At 33.4% G+C, this 14500-nt stretch overlaps 1 protein-coding gene and 1 pseudogene across 1 annotated transcript; both read right to left on the reverse strand.

Annotated features, from left to right (window-relative positions):
• Positions 1–3584: 3584 nt before the first annotated feature.
• Positions 3585–4262, reverse strand: LOC132644312 (protein DMP10-like). Its single transcript, XM_060360897.1, has one exon. The coding sequence runs from the start codon at positions 4260–4262 to the stop codon at positions 3585–3587; it is 678 nt and encodes a 225-aa protein (XP_060216880.1).
• Positions 4263–4906: 644 nt separating this feature from the next.
• LOC132645179 (sugar transporter ERD6-like 5) lies at positions 4907–12287 on the reverse strand (annotated as a pseudogene).
• Positions 12288–14500: the final 2213 nt, after the last annotated feature.

Raw genomic sequence — 14500 nt, forward strand, 5'->3', positions numbered from 1 at the left:
TATGTTGAAAGTTCTAAACACTGTGAATCACGCAAATTGCGCCGTAAATGTAGAATAGGATTCTTAAGTTGTGATTGATTATGGTAAAGCATCGAGTTCTTGTAGAATAAATATGAGAATGTAAAGCAAATCATGCAACTAATTGTGGTCATTGTTTCATGCAAGTCATGCCATTGTTATTGATAATGCTCCATATCTTATGGCCTAGTGAGGTGCAACATATATTGAGTTCTGTTGAGTACTTGTTATGGAGGAGAGGACCAAATTCCCTTGTTAATTAGGTGCGCATTTTCCTTTGTCAAGCCAAAGAACATGTTCCTTTTTTTCCTTTTTGTTAGATTCAAAGTTTGTTGCGATCAAAATAACATAACGTCATGCGAAAGCTACTAATTGTAAATCTTAAACACAATAAATCAAATGACAAAGAACACCTGAAAAAAGACTTTAATAATATGACACGAGTTTGGTCAATTGACCTACATATTGAAAAACTAATATAATGGCTTAATGCATATGCAACCTCTTAAACTGTCTCTTTTTTCATTTTGGCACCTCAACTAAGTGTTGTTTTTATTGAACCTCTGAACTTGGCCTCAAGTGTGTCTATCAAATACAATCCAACTTACATAATAAAATATATGGTGAGTTTCATTTTCTTTAGCCCTGCGCATGAATGTCAATCGCATCCTACATGAAAAATTCAACCATTTAAAACACCGCATCCATTTTAATTATACACATCAGATAGAAAGAAGTGTGTTGTTGTGTTATACAAGTGAGGAAGCACCACTTAAACCAATCAAATAACAAAACCGGAAAATAAGAAATCAAAATTGGAAACTAAAATTGAAAACTGAAAAATAAGAAAACAAAACTGGAAAATAAGAAGCCAAAAATATTAAGCAATACCAGATCCTATTATGTTATTTCAGAATCCCAAAAAACCTTCAAACTCAATCTCAAAAGTTGGTGTTCTATTCCTCATTGGCCGAATTGCTTGGTTCTTAAAAAAAGGTCGTTATACACATATTTTAATAATGTGTATAATTAAAATGCGTGGGGCATTTTAATTGGTTGAATTTTATAAGTAGGATGGAATTGACGTTCACCCGAAAGGCTAAAGATAATGAAAGTCACCATATATGTTATGTAAGTTGGATTGTGTTTGACTGACACACTTGAGACAAAGTTCAGGGGTTCAATGGGAACAACACTTCGTTGAGGTGCCAAAATATGTATTAAAAAAAAGGACAAGTTTAGGGGGCTGCATAGGCATTAAGCCTAATATAAATAAACATAAAATCTATTGGGAGAATCATCTTCCCCTAAGCAAGACTTTTTTAGGGACTACATTGTGGATGTTATTTTTGTGTTCTAGTTGTGAAAAGGATGTCTTCAATTTATAGATGTACAAAAATTTTCTTCCAAGACAAGGATTAGCCAAATATGAAATAAAATTATATTTTCTTTTCAGGAAAAGTAAAAGCAATTATGACAATAATTTAATTTTTCTTTAAGAAAAAAGTAAAACTCAAATTTGATAAGAAAATCAGAACAAAACCCTTAACAAAGTCCTATATCAACTACTAATGCTCAGGAGTTATATATCCAAATTTGGCGTCTGGTATGTTAGTAAAATAATCCACTCACTAATTGAGTATGGACCTAAGTCGTTTCCTGTCTTTGTTCGACTCAAAAAAATAATAGTCAATGTCTCAAACGTCTCCCTAAATTATCACGGAGTTTTAAATTTTTAATGATTAAAAAACCATTAACTCAACATTTGCTAGTACGTGTATTTTGCGCTCCTAAAACACGTCAATTTTACTTGAGAGTTGATACATAAAACCCCCTTAAACTAATATGACAATTTTGCAAGTTTCCGTACTTAAATTATCGGTTTCTGTTATCCCTAAACTATAATTTTAAAGATTAAACACCCACCCCCCAAAACCAAAGTAGAAAGCCTCTTTCTCATGTAAGCTCCATTTACTTTGACTAACTAATTAATAAATTTTTGGTATGATTTACTTAATCATCACCGGCAAAAAGTAATTTTATTAAAACACGAAGATTATGAGACAACAGGTGTAGAGAATTATTGGTTTTGGGACCTATATTTTCTGTTCATCTTCATTGTATTAAAATCACATGGATTTTATTTGTGGGGAATATAATTAATCAAATCTGAAATCGGTTCTCTCCCGGGGTAATCTGAAAGAAATTCTCATATCCTCACGTACAATTTGAATAAAATAAAATAAGATTACCAAGATTTCCTGTATTTTACTATAATTTATAGATCTCAAGACTTATTTCTTGTGGAAAGGGTCATATAATAATTAAAGTAATATTTGGAAAGGTTTTCAAACCCAAATTAATCCTACAATTGATGTGAGTCTCAACACTCTCAAGACTAGACATCTAGAGGGTGAATAAATAACATAGGAACTCAACATCAGATAAACTAAAAATTGGGATGGATTTGACTTTGATATACCGTTGTATAAAATGAACATTTGGAGCTAACTCAACTCTAAAAAGTAACTCAGGTTATATTGGTCAAAAATCATACAAGGAGCCTAATATTAAATCTCATGATCGATGTGGAAAACTCACAATGGTGTAAATTGGGGAATATGTGATTGGAATTACTTTGCGCAAACTATACCAATATGGCCTGTGATGAAAGATCTTATAGAAGATGAAAGTATTTGATGCAATTTATATCTAGTTGATACTTGATATACAAATTTCCACTGTTCTTAAATAGCATTATGGGTATAGGTCGGCTAGTGTGCCTTGCATGATCGGAAATACTTTCAGAAAATATTTTCGATAAAATAAGTCATTTTTGATATTTGTTTGCTTATAAATAAAATATTTTTTACTAAAAGAGAAAATAACTTCCTTGATCATTTACACGCGGAAAATTATTTTCTTCACAAATATCTCAATTTTAATCAACTTATATCCTTCTTCTGACCAATGTAGCTTAGACATTATATTATCAATATTTAAACTCAAATATTTTATTAATCTAAATTGCTAGTATTATTTATTTATTTTTGATAACGTTGTTTCCAGAAAAAAAAAAAATCAGTCACTAACCAAACACCAAGAATATCTTTCTTTCAGAAAATGACTTAATTTTCTGTAGAATGACTGCTTTCGTACCAAAAAATTAAGGGTGTAATTTTCGTTTCATTGAACTACTAAATCTTGCTAAAAGTTAAAATGATGGAAATGCACATTTTACTATTGATCCAAGTTTCAAATAGAGTTTAAGCAAAGCACGGTAGAGCAGTAGTATTTATAATATGGAATTGTATTTACATTTTCAACTGCAGAAATATTCAATTTGTGAAGTACAATTTATTTATCACCAGAATAATGCACAATTACGTACTTGTTAAATGTGTACGACATATCCGTACGTGGTAATGAGCGGAGCCAGAATTTTTCAATTAATAGATTCTGCCGAACCCGTAACCACAATGCTGGCTCGCCCTAGTCCTGGTGGCATGTTTTGCGTACACCAAAAAGGAAAAAAAAAAGTGAAAATGAAAGGAAATATGCATGCTTCACTTGTTATTTGGATTTGAGTTATCTACAGGAATAACATCAATATTCGGTCTACCGCTGGCCGAGTCTGCATAGCCAATTCCCCTACGTGTAGTAGGGAAAATACTGAAGAAAAAAGTGGAGAAAACAGCACCAGCCAATGGCAAATTCATAAACAAAGCTTTCAAGTTGAGGCCAGCTTTAGGCCAAAAGCAATTCTGCACGTTGGTATCACTTAGAGCAAACATCAAGAACGTCAAGAGTGACACTAGGGCATGTACAAAGTCGATTATCTTGAGATGGTAGCTTTCTAAATGATTCTTAATGCGTTTTTTCGTGTTCTCATCATGATAGAGATGATCACCATTGAATACATGGAGGCCATTGGGCACGACAATTCCGTAGTGTATTTTTCCGTTTTGGTCGAGGAAGCTGTCGGTGAAGGAGGAGAAGAAACAAGTAGCGGAAAGGAGGATGATGAGGACTCCGGTTAGGTACTTGTGAGTGAGAAGACAGGTTCCTCCGGCCGTGAAAGAGGGAATAAGAGTTTGGAAAGCCAGCACGGTTCCTGTTGGTAAAAGGTTGCCTAGGTTTGTTGCAGCTGCTAGGATTTTCCTGCGCCGTTCCCCGGGTTTACCGGTAGCTGGTGGGGCCTGGGCAGGTGGTGTGTAAGTTGGAAGGGATGCTTGTTGAGACATGGTGATGATGGTAAATAATGGAGTAGTACTATAAGAAGAAGGCTTAGCTTGTTTCGTTTCTTCTTTTTAATTTTGTTTATTTGCCACTCTTTCGCTACTCTATGATTGAATTAGTCTATGCTAAGTCCTTTTATAAGTGATCGACACTATCTAGAATCTAGAGAAAGTGATATTTTGTGATTAGAGTGCGTAAGCATGTACACGTCCAAATTATGATGCAATTAAAAAACGACTTTTAGTCGCATGCACCATAGTATATTGTACGAGATTTTACCTTATTAGTACAATTTAATTACTAATTGATTATAAGATGTTATTATTGCATTTTTTTAAACCTATATATATTAGGTTTAATCTATGAAGCTTAACCTGATATGATGGGTTAAAAGTCTACGCGCTATTTGTGCACATTACTTGAGCTCCTAAATATACTGTCTGTTCTTGTTACGTAATCGAATTAGTCTCTCTACCTGAAGAAATATATAGACTGCTGATTTTGTTGGTTGTGGATAATAATTTTCTACGCACCGTTCAAATTTCATGAAATACCGACATAAAGTAAAATTCGATTAATTAGTGTTGATTTTGACGCATAAGTCTGATAATAAAAGAGAAAAACTTGAATTTGATAAGGTAGCTTATGCTCAAAGGAATGTCCTAAACCAATTGGATACATTATCTCTATGATGTTTCCAGGCACTGCTTCCATTATTACCAATTAAAACTTGTGTGAGCAAATTCCAAGGATTCAAGATACAATTTACCAAGACTAATTTGAATCACCTAGGACATAGAATTCATTGGTCATGTAAAGGAATTCATCGACGATTGTAATTCTTCCAAGGTGCGCCCCTTGGTCTCTGGAACAAGCTTTGCGACAAACATAATAGTCAAACCACATACTGCTGAAAACATGAAGAATGTTCCTGAAACACCAAAAAACATACATTTTCAGCAACAAAAGGCATGTCTTCTTATGCAATCTTTGTTTATTTCTTTCTTTTATATTACTTCTGATGTCGTTGGGGCTGAGGTGAAATGGGGTTGGGACTTGGGAGCACTACAAGAAATAAGATTTTCTGTGAAAACTGTACGTGGCGACTCCTTTAGTAGGCATAAAAAGTACGCGTTATTCGTGGAAACAGAGTCTTTTGCGGTGAATTTTTCACTTTCTCTGACGACATTAGTCACCATAAAAAGCCCCATTTCTTGTAGTAGAGAGATATCGACGGACAAGACAATACCTTCAGAGCTCCTTAGCATAAGAGATTTGAACGAATATGAGACAACCCAAGAACCGAACCAGCTGACTACTGTCACTAGGCTTCCAGCTAAACCTTTGACATTCATGGAGAATATCTGCGATAGAAGAAGCAGTTGGCTCAAATTGTGTTGGTTTTCTGGTAGCATTTATATTTAATGAGGTAAAGTTGAGAACTACAAAACCTCTGACATAATCACCCACGGTATACCTCCCATGCCTAATGAGAGAGATCCTGTAAAGACCTGCCAGCAGTAATAAATTAAATGGAGAGTTGTCATAAAGGACCTGTAATCTTTCGAAATCAATAATTAGCCCAGAGAATTCTACGGAACACAGGATCCATATAGATGATACCTACTAGTTGGAACTACAATTCTCTGGTTAGAGACTATTAGTACTCCTAATTATTCAGAACTCGAATGAAATGAGCCTGGATAATGTGGAGTCACATACAGGTTCATATGGCTGGCCACAATATGCCAGGATAGAGACAAATTGATTGAATTTGATTTAAAATAATTACTCCAAGATGTTTGAAAATAGCACAGAGTAACCTTCAGGCAGATGCAAATGATGTTAGGTAAAGAAATCTACTGTAATCGCGGAAAAGAATGAAATCACGTTAATTGATAGTCAACCTGAACTACTTCGCAATCGAAGCAGAGTTAATTGAATGATTTGGAATAATAAAGATATTCAGAAATAGCGGAGAGTAACTTTCTCGCAAATGCAAATAGTATCACATAAATAAGCATTTCGGGTGATTGCATGAAAGGATGACATTGTATTACCAGTATACCGACAAGTGCGAAAAAGGGGCTAGATTTCCAAAGTTGAAGATCCTGTTAAGAACTACATTTTATCAGAAAATGAATCATACACAGCAGACCGGAAAGATATGGAATTTAAACACAAAACCTATAGTAAGAATGACGATCCCACAAGGAAGCAACCCGAACACATCCCTGTGGCAGAAACCTGAACAAAACCTTGATAACAGTTATTCCTTCATTGGAAAAACAGCATCAGTAAAAAGATTTCAAGAAAGTAACATTTACCATCAATAATGGCCGCCTTCCTGATTTATCCATCAAGAGAACTCCTACAACTTGCATTGGGATCTGCATAGTGCCCAAAACACTCAAAATCTGATGAAGCGGATTCATAATTGAGGTGTCAAGGTTATTTACCTGTACAACTACCATTGCAATTGATCCAATCCTACTGGAGAAGCCTGATATATTTTGTGATTAACATACTAAAATTCATTCATCTTTTATTAACAAGCAACTAATGAAATACCAAGTATAGGAACATTACATACCATCTGACTCAAAAATAGAACTTGCATAACATGCAATAGCATTGGACCCTCCAAATTGTTGGAATACCATTAAGCCAACTCCAACCCGGATGAATTTACAAACAAACATAACAATATTTTGAACAAACCGCATTTTGACAAGAGGGGATTGCTTAGGTGATATGCACCCTCCACTCCATCCTTAAGGTTGTGGGTTCGAGTCACCGAGGGAAAAAAAAAAGGAGGGAGCTCCTAGTGAGGGGTAAGAAAAACATAACAATATTCTTGATCACAGAATGTAAGAAGATTCATTGTTAAGTGAGAGAAATCAAAGGTTGCCTTACTAGTAGAGAGTGTGCATATTTCTTTTGGAATAAATCGACAATCTTAGCCTCAGAGAGTTTCTGAATTACTTTTGTGTAATCCTGCAAGTTAAGAGAGGTAAGAGATTATTATTTACCTTTTTAGTCACGCAAATATCGTTATGTCAACTAAAATAAACGATATATGTAATGCTTTCACTCATGGAAAGTCAGGTATTTACTTTTATTTCAGCAGCTTCTTCTGATATATCAGCGTCCTTCCCCCAAAGGCGCTGGAGAGAAGCTTCACATTCTTTCCACTGGCCAGCATTAGCCTGTAAAAAAAAAAAAAAAAATGAAAAACATCAACAGCTTCAAAATAAGTTGAATTAGTCCTAAGATGGGAGAAAATCAACTTCATTCGCTTGTAATCTTACCAGCCATCTAGGAGACTCTGGTATGAAATATAGACCCAAAAGCTGTATAATACAGGGAATAGCTCCTGGAATTATGTGGTACTTTGAATCAATAAACATGCCCAAAGCAAGAGGTTTTCAAAAGGAAAAAGAAAGAAAAGAACTTTACCTATTACAGCCAATAGGCGCCAGTTGATGATTACTCCAACTACATACATAAGTGATACTCCACAGCATACCATTAGCTAAAGCATCAAAATCATACAAAGATCAGGTGCAAGGTGCAAGAAGAGGAAAATGAAAACTAGAACTGTTGGATTACCTGATTAACAGTAGTGAACGCGCCTCGGAGATTCTTAGGTGTTATTTCCGCTATATATACAGGTACCTGTATGTATGGAAAACAGCAGCTGAGTGATTTATATGGTAAGATAGGTTAAACCAAATCAAATGACACTCGGTGTAATTATCACATAAGAAATAATGCCAACACCATATCCCATCAACAACCTCCCAATGTCAAGCCACAAAGCATTCTGTTGATGATTAAAACAATATAAAAATAATATTGATTAAGAGGAAAGAATGATAAAATAAAGGAGGAACTAAGGATCAAATGAATACCTTGGCAAAATTAATTGCAAGCCAGCCCAATAGACAAAACAGGCCAGAGAAGCCCATTGCCTGCATAATTAGAAATAATAATTGACTGTAAATGAAAGGTTGATTTCCTGCCTAAACTTTTAAAGTGCTCAGATGTTTAACCAACAAAATAAAAACTTACACCTCTTCGGGTGAAAAGATCTGCTAGTTTCCCACTCATTACAGCACCTATCATCGCTCCGATTGTCAATATTGAACCAAATACAGAGTACTGAAACGGCAAAGAGTGCATAAAGAATCAGAGAAAAATTTCTCGCATACATCTACAGATATTAGGAACAGTTATTTTTTCACAACTTGCTTCAGTCAAGATGCATTCATATCACAGGGAATACATAATTTGATAAGACCATAATTTCATTTAAGTGTTTCAAATCTCTATAGTTTTCCAGGAATTAAGTGAAGTAAAATTCCTCGGTGCAGTTCATGATACTCCAATCATAAAATTCAGTTACCCCAAAAAAAGTCATTGTGTGCAAAAGGCATGTTCTCCTTCCAACTAAGTGATTTTTTTAGGGGAGTTTGGCTAAAAAATAATTCGAATATCTAAAAATAGATAGACTTCTTGAGTATCATTCAATAGTGATGTTGACCTGTGAATATCTTCAAAGCAGCTTCTGGTTGTTGACTTTTAAATACAAGTATCTTTTAACAATAAAGAAAAAAATATATGCCTAAATTATGATTTCCTCTAGCTTTTGTTTTAATTTCGGAAATCATTGTGCCTGTCTCAAATTTATTTATCAGTTAAAATATACCCAAAATGAATTGACCATATTCGATACGGGTCTGATACCCACACCGACGTTCTATCGACACGGGTGCTGCACTGAAAGTGAAAAATCTAAGCAACTTAGCCTTCCAGCACCTTGTCCAAAGGTAAGATTAAGATTCTCCTATATCCTTTTGTTTTGAAGCATTAACAATAGGGTTTGCTACTTGGATCTAAGTGCTTGAATTAGGTGGGCAAATACGAAACCACTGCATCCCTACAAGACTGAAAAGTTAAAGTGGATATATTTAACTCTTGAGATTTGAATCTAGAAGAGAGTTGCATGCTCAAAATAATAAGTACTTCCTTTGTATCAATTTATGTCAATTTATGTGATACTTTTTTTTTGTCTGTCCCAAAAGAAATAATGCATTTTTATATTTAAAAATGATTTAACTTAAAACTTTCCTTTTTACCCTTAATGAAATAATTTATAACTACACAAATATCTGTAACTTGTTTTAAATCATAAATTTCAAAAGTCTTCATTTCTTTTTTAAACTTCGTATCTAATTAAACCATATCACATGAACCGGAACGGAGGGAGTAATTTTTTTGGAAGATGTTAGAAGTGACCTCAGCCAGAGAGAGGCCTAAATCCTGTATTATCCCAGTCTGAGCGGGTGAAGAAAATCCCACCTGCATATCAACAAACCAACACCACTTCAGTTTAATTAGGCATAGAGGCATGCAAGCTTCTTGTGTTTAATTAATGAAATGATGTTTCCAATTTGCCCTTATTTTCTTTTTTTGGGGGGCATTTAGGATTAAGTAATAGCTCAATCTCTCAGGAAAAAATGTAACTGAACCCAATAGTCTCATCAATTTTACCAGAGTAAACAATGAAATCAAAAAACACTTGATAGAACTCATAAAGACAACCTCAAATTAGGACCAGTGTAAGTCAGCCCCCTTATTTTACAGTTTGAAACGGGCATCAGTGAAACTAAAAACCTTAGCAGGTGTTTGGACATAAAGGGTGTGTTTGAAACGGACATCAGTCAATTATTATGTTTAATTCTTAGGAAACCAGCGAGATTCTTGCTTATTTTCTAGTTTTGGTAAGTAAGTAAAAAGATAGCAGTATTTCAAGAGCATTTACATGTAATCTAGCAAAATATTATGGAAGTAAGATGAGGTGGGGAGTGAGGGTTCAGGAGTCACGCGGCTAGGATGGTCTAGGAATGGGGTTTGGAAGCCGGGGTGGGAAGGTAGTGGCGGATTCAGTATTTGAAGCTTGTGGGTCCCTAGCTAACAGTGTCTATTGTTACTAGTCTCAACTCAAATTTTTTATATATTTGAAGAGTTTCACATTATAAATACAAGGTTCGGATAAAAGTTGTGGGTTCCCGCAAACACACACTCAATGGTGTGGATCCGTCCTTATGGGTAGGAGGAGACAATAAGCTTGGAATGAACTTATTTTCCGTATTTTCATTAGGAAAGTCATTTTTCTCATTCTTAAGAAACTTGTTTTTCTAGAGAAAATATTTATTAAAATATTTTGACCAATCAAATATGAGAATTAAAATTTCTTCCATACCAAACACACCTAAAAATTGTGAAATTTAAGTAATATTTGGAAAAAAAGTTGAAAATTATAGAAATAGTTGAAAATTGGAGTTGTGTTTGAATATGAATACAACTTCAGAATTAAATTTCGGCTAAAAGTGAAAATAATCCATTTTAAAAATTTCACAAGAAAAAAAAAATTCTCAAGCATGCTGTAAAAGCTTTAATAGTAATTATCCCATGACAAAAACTAGGGGCAGAAGAGCAAAAGGTGTCTAGGACAGGACGACAAAAAAGTACAACCACCTGATAGTTCTTCATCATCCAATTGTATAGCCAGCGGGGTTCGGGTCTCAACTAAAATAGTGATACTCGTTCACTCAGTTTAACATTATTTTCTTATTAGCCTATTAAGCAATAAATATATAATTTATATTTTTATATTTACTTAAGAATTTATATCTAAACAGATGTTATGACATGTTTATGATCATAATTTCAAAATATTTATAGGCATACAAATATTATTACATTTTTAAGACCACAAATTTTAAAAAATCTTATAATCACACATATATAATGTCGTGTTCAATACCACAAGTTTTACGTATTTCTTTTCTGAATTTTGTGTTGAGTTAAATTATACTCCCTCTATCTCAAATAATTTGTTGTGATTTCTAAAAATAACTGTCTCAAATTATTTATCGTGTTAGAAGTTCAAGACAAAATTAATTTATTTTTCCCATTTTACCGTTTGTTGTAATTGCTCTTGAAAACTCCAAACACCTCAATTATGAGGCAATCTTATGATTGCTCAAATATCATTTAAGGATAAAATAGTTAAAACCCCTTCTAATAAATATTTTTTAAAGGACGTGTAAAAGAGAATCGTAACATATAATTTGAGACGAAGTTATAAGGGTAGCATTTTGACTATTTTACCCTCTTAACTTTATATAATCTCTCCTCAATAAATATCTACTCCATAAATGGTGAAACCTCTTAAATGTTGCTAATTAATACAAGGGTAAAATGGGAAAATTAATTAATTTTCTGTTGATCAAATAAAATGACAAATATTTTGAGACAAACATTTTTAGTAAGGACGACAAATATTTTGAGACGAGGGAGTACAATCCAAAATTTAAAAAAAAATGAAATGGAAACTAGGGGGATGATTTCCTATCATGGTTAAATTGTACTCCACTTATAAAATTCTTTGAGCCTGAAGTATTTGTTTTTTATCCCCTGATCAGGAACTCTCTCCTTTTGGCTCTCGAGTCGAATCTAATGTTAGAGGTGAGAAATGGTTACCATCTGTACACCCCCTTGTCCTTTCAGACTAAAGCATGTAAAGTACTTCTCATTGGGGAACTTCGAATTCTTTTTGGTTTGTTCAAAAAGAAAGAAGCGTATTTTCCTAAAAATAGAAGCAAATTAATTAAAGTAGAAGGAGAAGGAACTTACAGCAGAACCAAAAACAAAGGAACCGGATACGGCAACCAAGGTGCTGAATACGAGGGCAGGTGTGGCCGGAGTATCTCCATGGTTAGAAAGGATCAGTCGTTGCAAATCCATTTTCTATTCTTTCCCTCTTCATTTAATTAACCTTACTTATAGTTGCTATATTTGTTTCGGAAACAGCCGTCCTACCTTGGTAGGAGTAAGGTCTGCGTACACTTTACCCTCCCCAGACCCCACGATGTGAGATTTCACTGGGTTGTTGTTATTATCGTTGCTATATTTGTAATTGAATTGGTATGTCCAATCCTACAGTATATATAACTGCATGCTCTACTGTTTGGTTGTGTTCATCTTGACAGAGACAGGATAAAAGAAAAACAAATCTCGTTGAAAGACTCAAATTTTGGTCTTTCGTTAAGTATCAACGTCATGTATTGTCTACGAGTTTTTTTTATTACCAATAGACTGTTCTGCACCTACTAATCTGTTTTATTAACCACTTGATAAATAATATATTCATCTGTTTATGTTATGCGATATATTTCATTTTAATTTATTTAAAAAAGAACAGGATATTTCTGTTTCTAGAATTTATTATTTGATTTTAACGTTTTCGTGTTACATCATGACATGATTTGTTGAGACCATTATTGACAGAAAAGTTTATTCTTATATGAGGAAACGAAAAATAAAAGTACGTGAGTAATGTACTCTGTTGACCCTACTCATCTTGAAAATAATTTGATACTTTATTTTTGGCTTATATGCCAGAGCCTTATGTAATTTATTAAATTATGTATAAAATTAATTATCTTTACATAGATTGAGAAGGAGAGAAGTATGACTGTATGAGTTTTGTCACTTGACTGTAATTGAAAAGAATTTAAATGTCACTTGCTTTTGGATGCATGGTTTATCATGTTTTGTGCTTTCGGATCTAGATAGGACAAACAAATATTCTGTTTTAAAAAATGTAACGTTATTTTTTTTTTCTCTTTTGTATTTTCCATTTTCTTTCCGCTTCAATGAGTAAGTGCATGTATTAATAGGTAGGGACTAATTGCATAGGAGAATAGATACATTGATTTATGTTGCCATCCAGAATAATTCAACCATACCCTGATTCCTGAATAGGTTAAGTCACTGGTGAATCCTTAGATAGAGGACTCGATAATTAAAGCTAAACTGGAGATGATTTACTACTTTGATAAAGTCATGAAATCTTTTACCCTTTAATGGCCTAGTCAAATAAATGCACATAACTAGTACGTAATAAATAAAATTAATAGATTGTCACCAATACACTAAGTTTGTACTTGTGTACAGCTTGTGATACGCAAATTAAATTGTTTTCTACCTAACAACGCCAGCTATATATTACACTACTATCTATGGAATATTATCATAGCTAACAAATAACAATTCAGGAATATGCCTACTCTTGTTCGTTAATTTGCAATAATGTTGTTCCACTTTGTCGGGATGTTTAATAGTAGTACTTTGTAGTTGAGGATAATAATCCGATTAATAAGATGAAAAAAGATTGGGGGTTCCGAGATATTATTCTTTATGACAACGAAATAATTACAAATTAGACTCTACAGGAGAGTAAATTTGTAATTGCTTTGTGTTAGTAATATACTCCCTCCGATCCAAAATAATTAAGGTATTAGTATATAAGAAGGTATTTTATTCTTTTTTCAAATTTTCCTTGACACATTCTTAATTCAGTGAACAAATTTAATGTTTGTTAGAGTTTTAAGTCCCTCTTAATTAAGGGTATTTTATTCAATACACCTCTTAATTTTTAGAAATAAATGAATTTCTTAATTCATGTGCTCAAGTTTAAAACTTCAATTATTTCGAATCGGAGGAAGTATTTCTTAAAGGCTAATAAAGTGAAATGGTAACTTCAACAGCCGGGATTTGGAGATATTATGACAAAACAACATATACAAGTCGGACCCAACACAATAAATTTCTAATTAGCGTGTGGTCATGCCTTCCTTAAGATCTTACAAAATGAAATGATAAATTTTGCGGGTAACAGACTAAATTGTTTGCAGCAAATATAACCATATGACAACTCTGTTTTATTAAAAGAATTACTCCCTCCGGATCAAAAAAAGAGTCCATTTAACTTTTTTTTTTTTATCAAAAAAAGAGTTCACTTAGCAAATCAAGAAAGAATTAACCTTTTTTTTCCATATTTGCCCCTATTAAGTGTTATATGATCAAATTTCAATGTCTATTTAATTAGGGGTAGTTTAGTCAAATTACCTATTTTTGTCTTATAGTTAGTATTTTCTTAAGGGGTGTGCAAATGACTAAGTGAACTCTTTTTTTTTATCCGGAGGTACTCCCTCCGTCCCAAAAAGATTCTCCTTTTTTGACTTGACACAAAATTTAAGAAATAAAGAAAGACTTTTGAAATGTGTGGTCCAAAACAACCCTTAGATATTTGTGTGGCTGTAAATCATCTCATAAAGTTAAATTATTTCTAATTATAGAAAGAGAACAATCTTTTGGGACAACTTAAAAA

Source organism: Lycium barbarum, chromosome 6 (assembly GCF_019175385.1).
Source record: "Lycium barbarum isolate Lr01 chromosome 6, ASM1917538v2, whole genome shotgun sequence".
Taxonomy (NCBI): Eukaryota; Viridiplantae; Streptophyta; class Magnoliopsida; order Solanales; family Solanaceae; genus Lycium; species Lycium barbarum.

Bases quoted from the DNA above. Each gene is read 5' to 3' on its own strand.
- LOC132644312 (XM_060360897.1), bottom strand. From the start codon at position 4,262: ATGTCTCAACAAGCATCCCTTCCAACTTACACACCACCTGCCCAGGCC.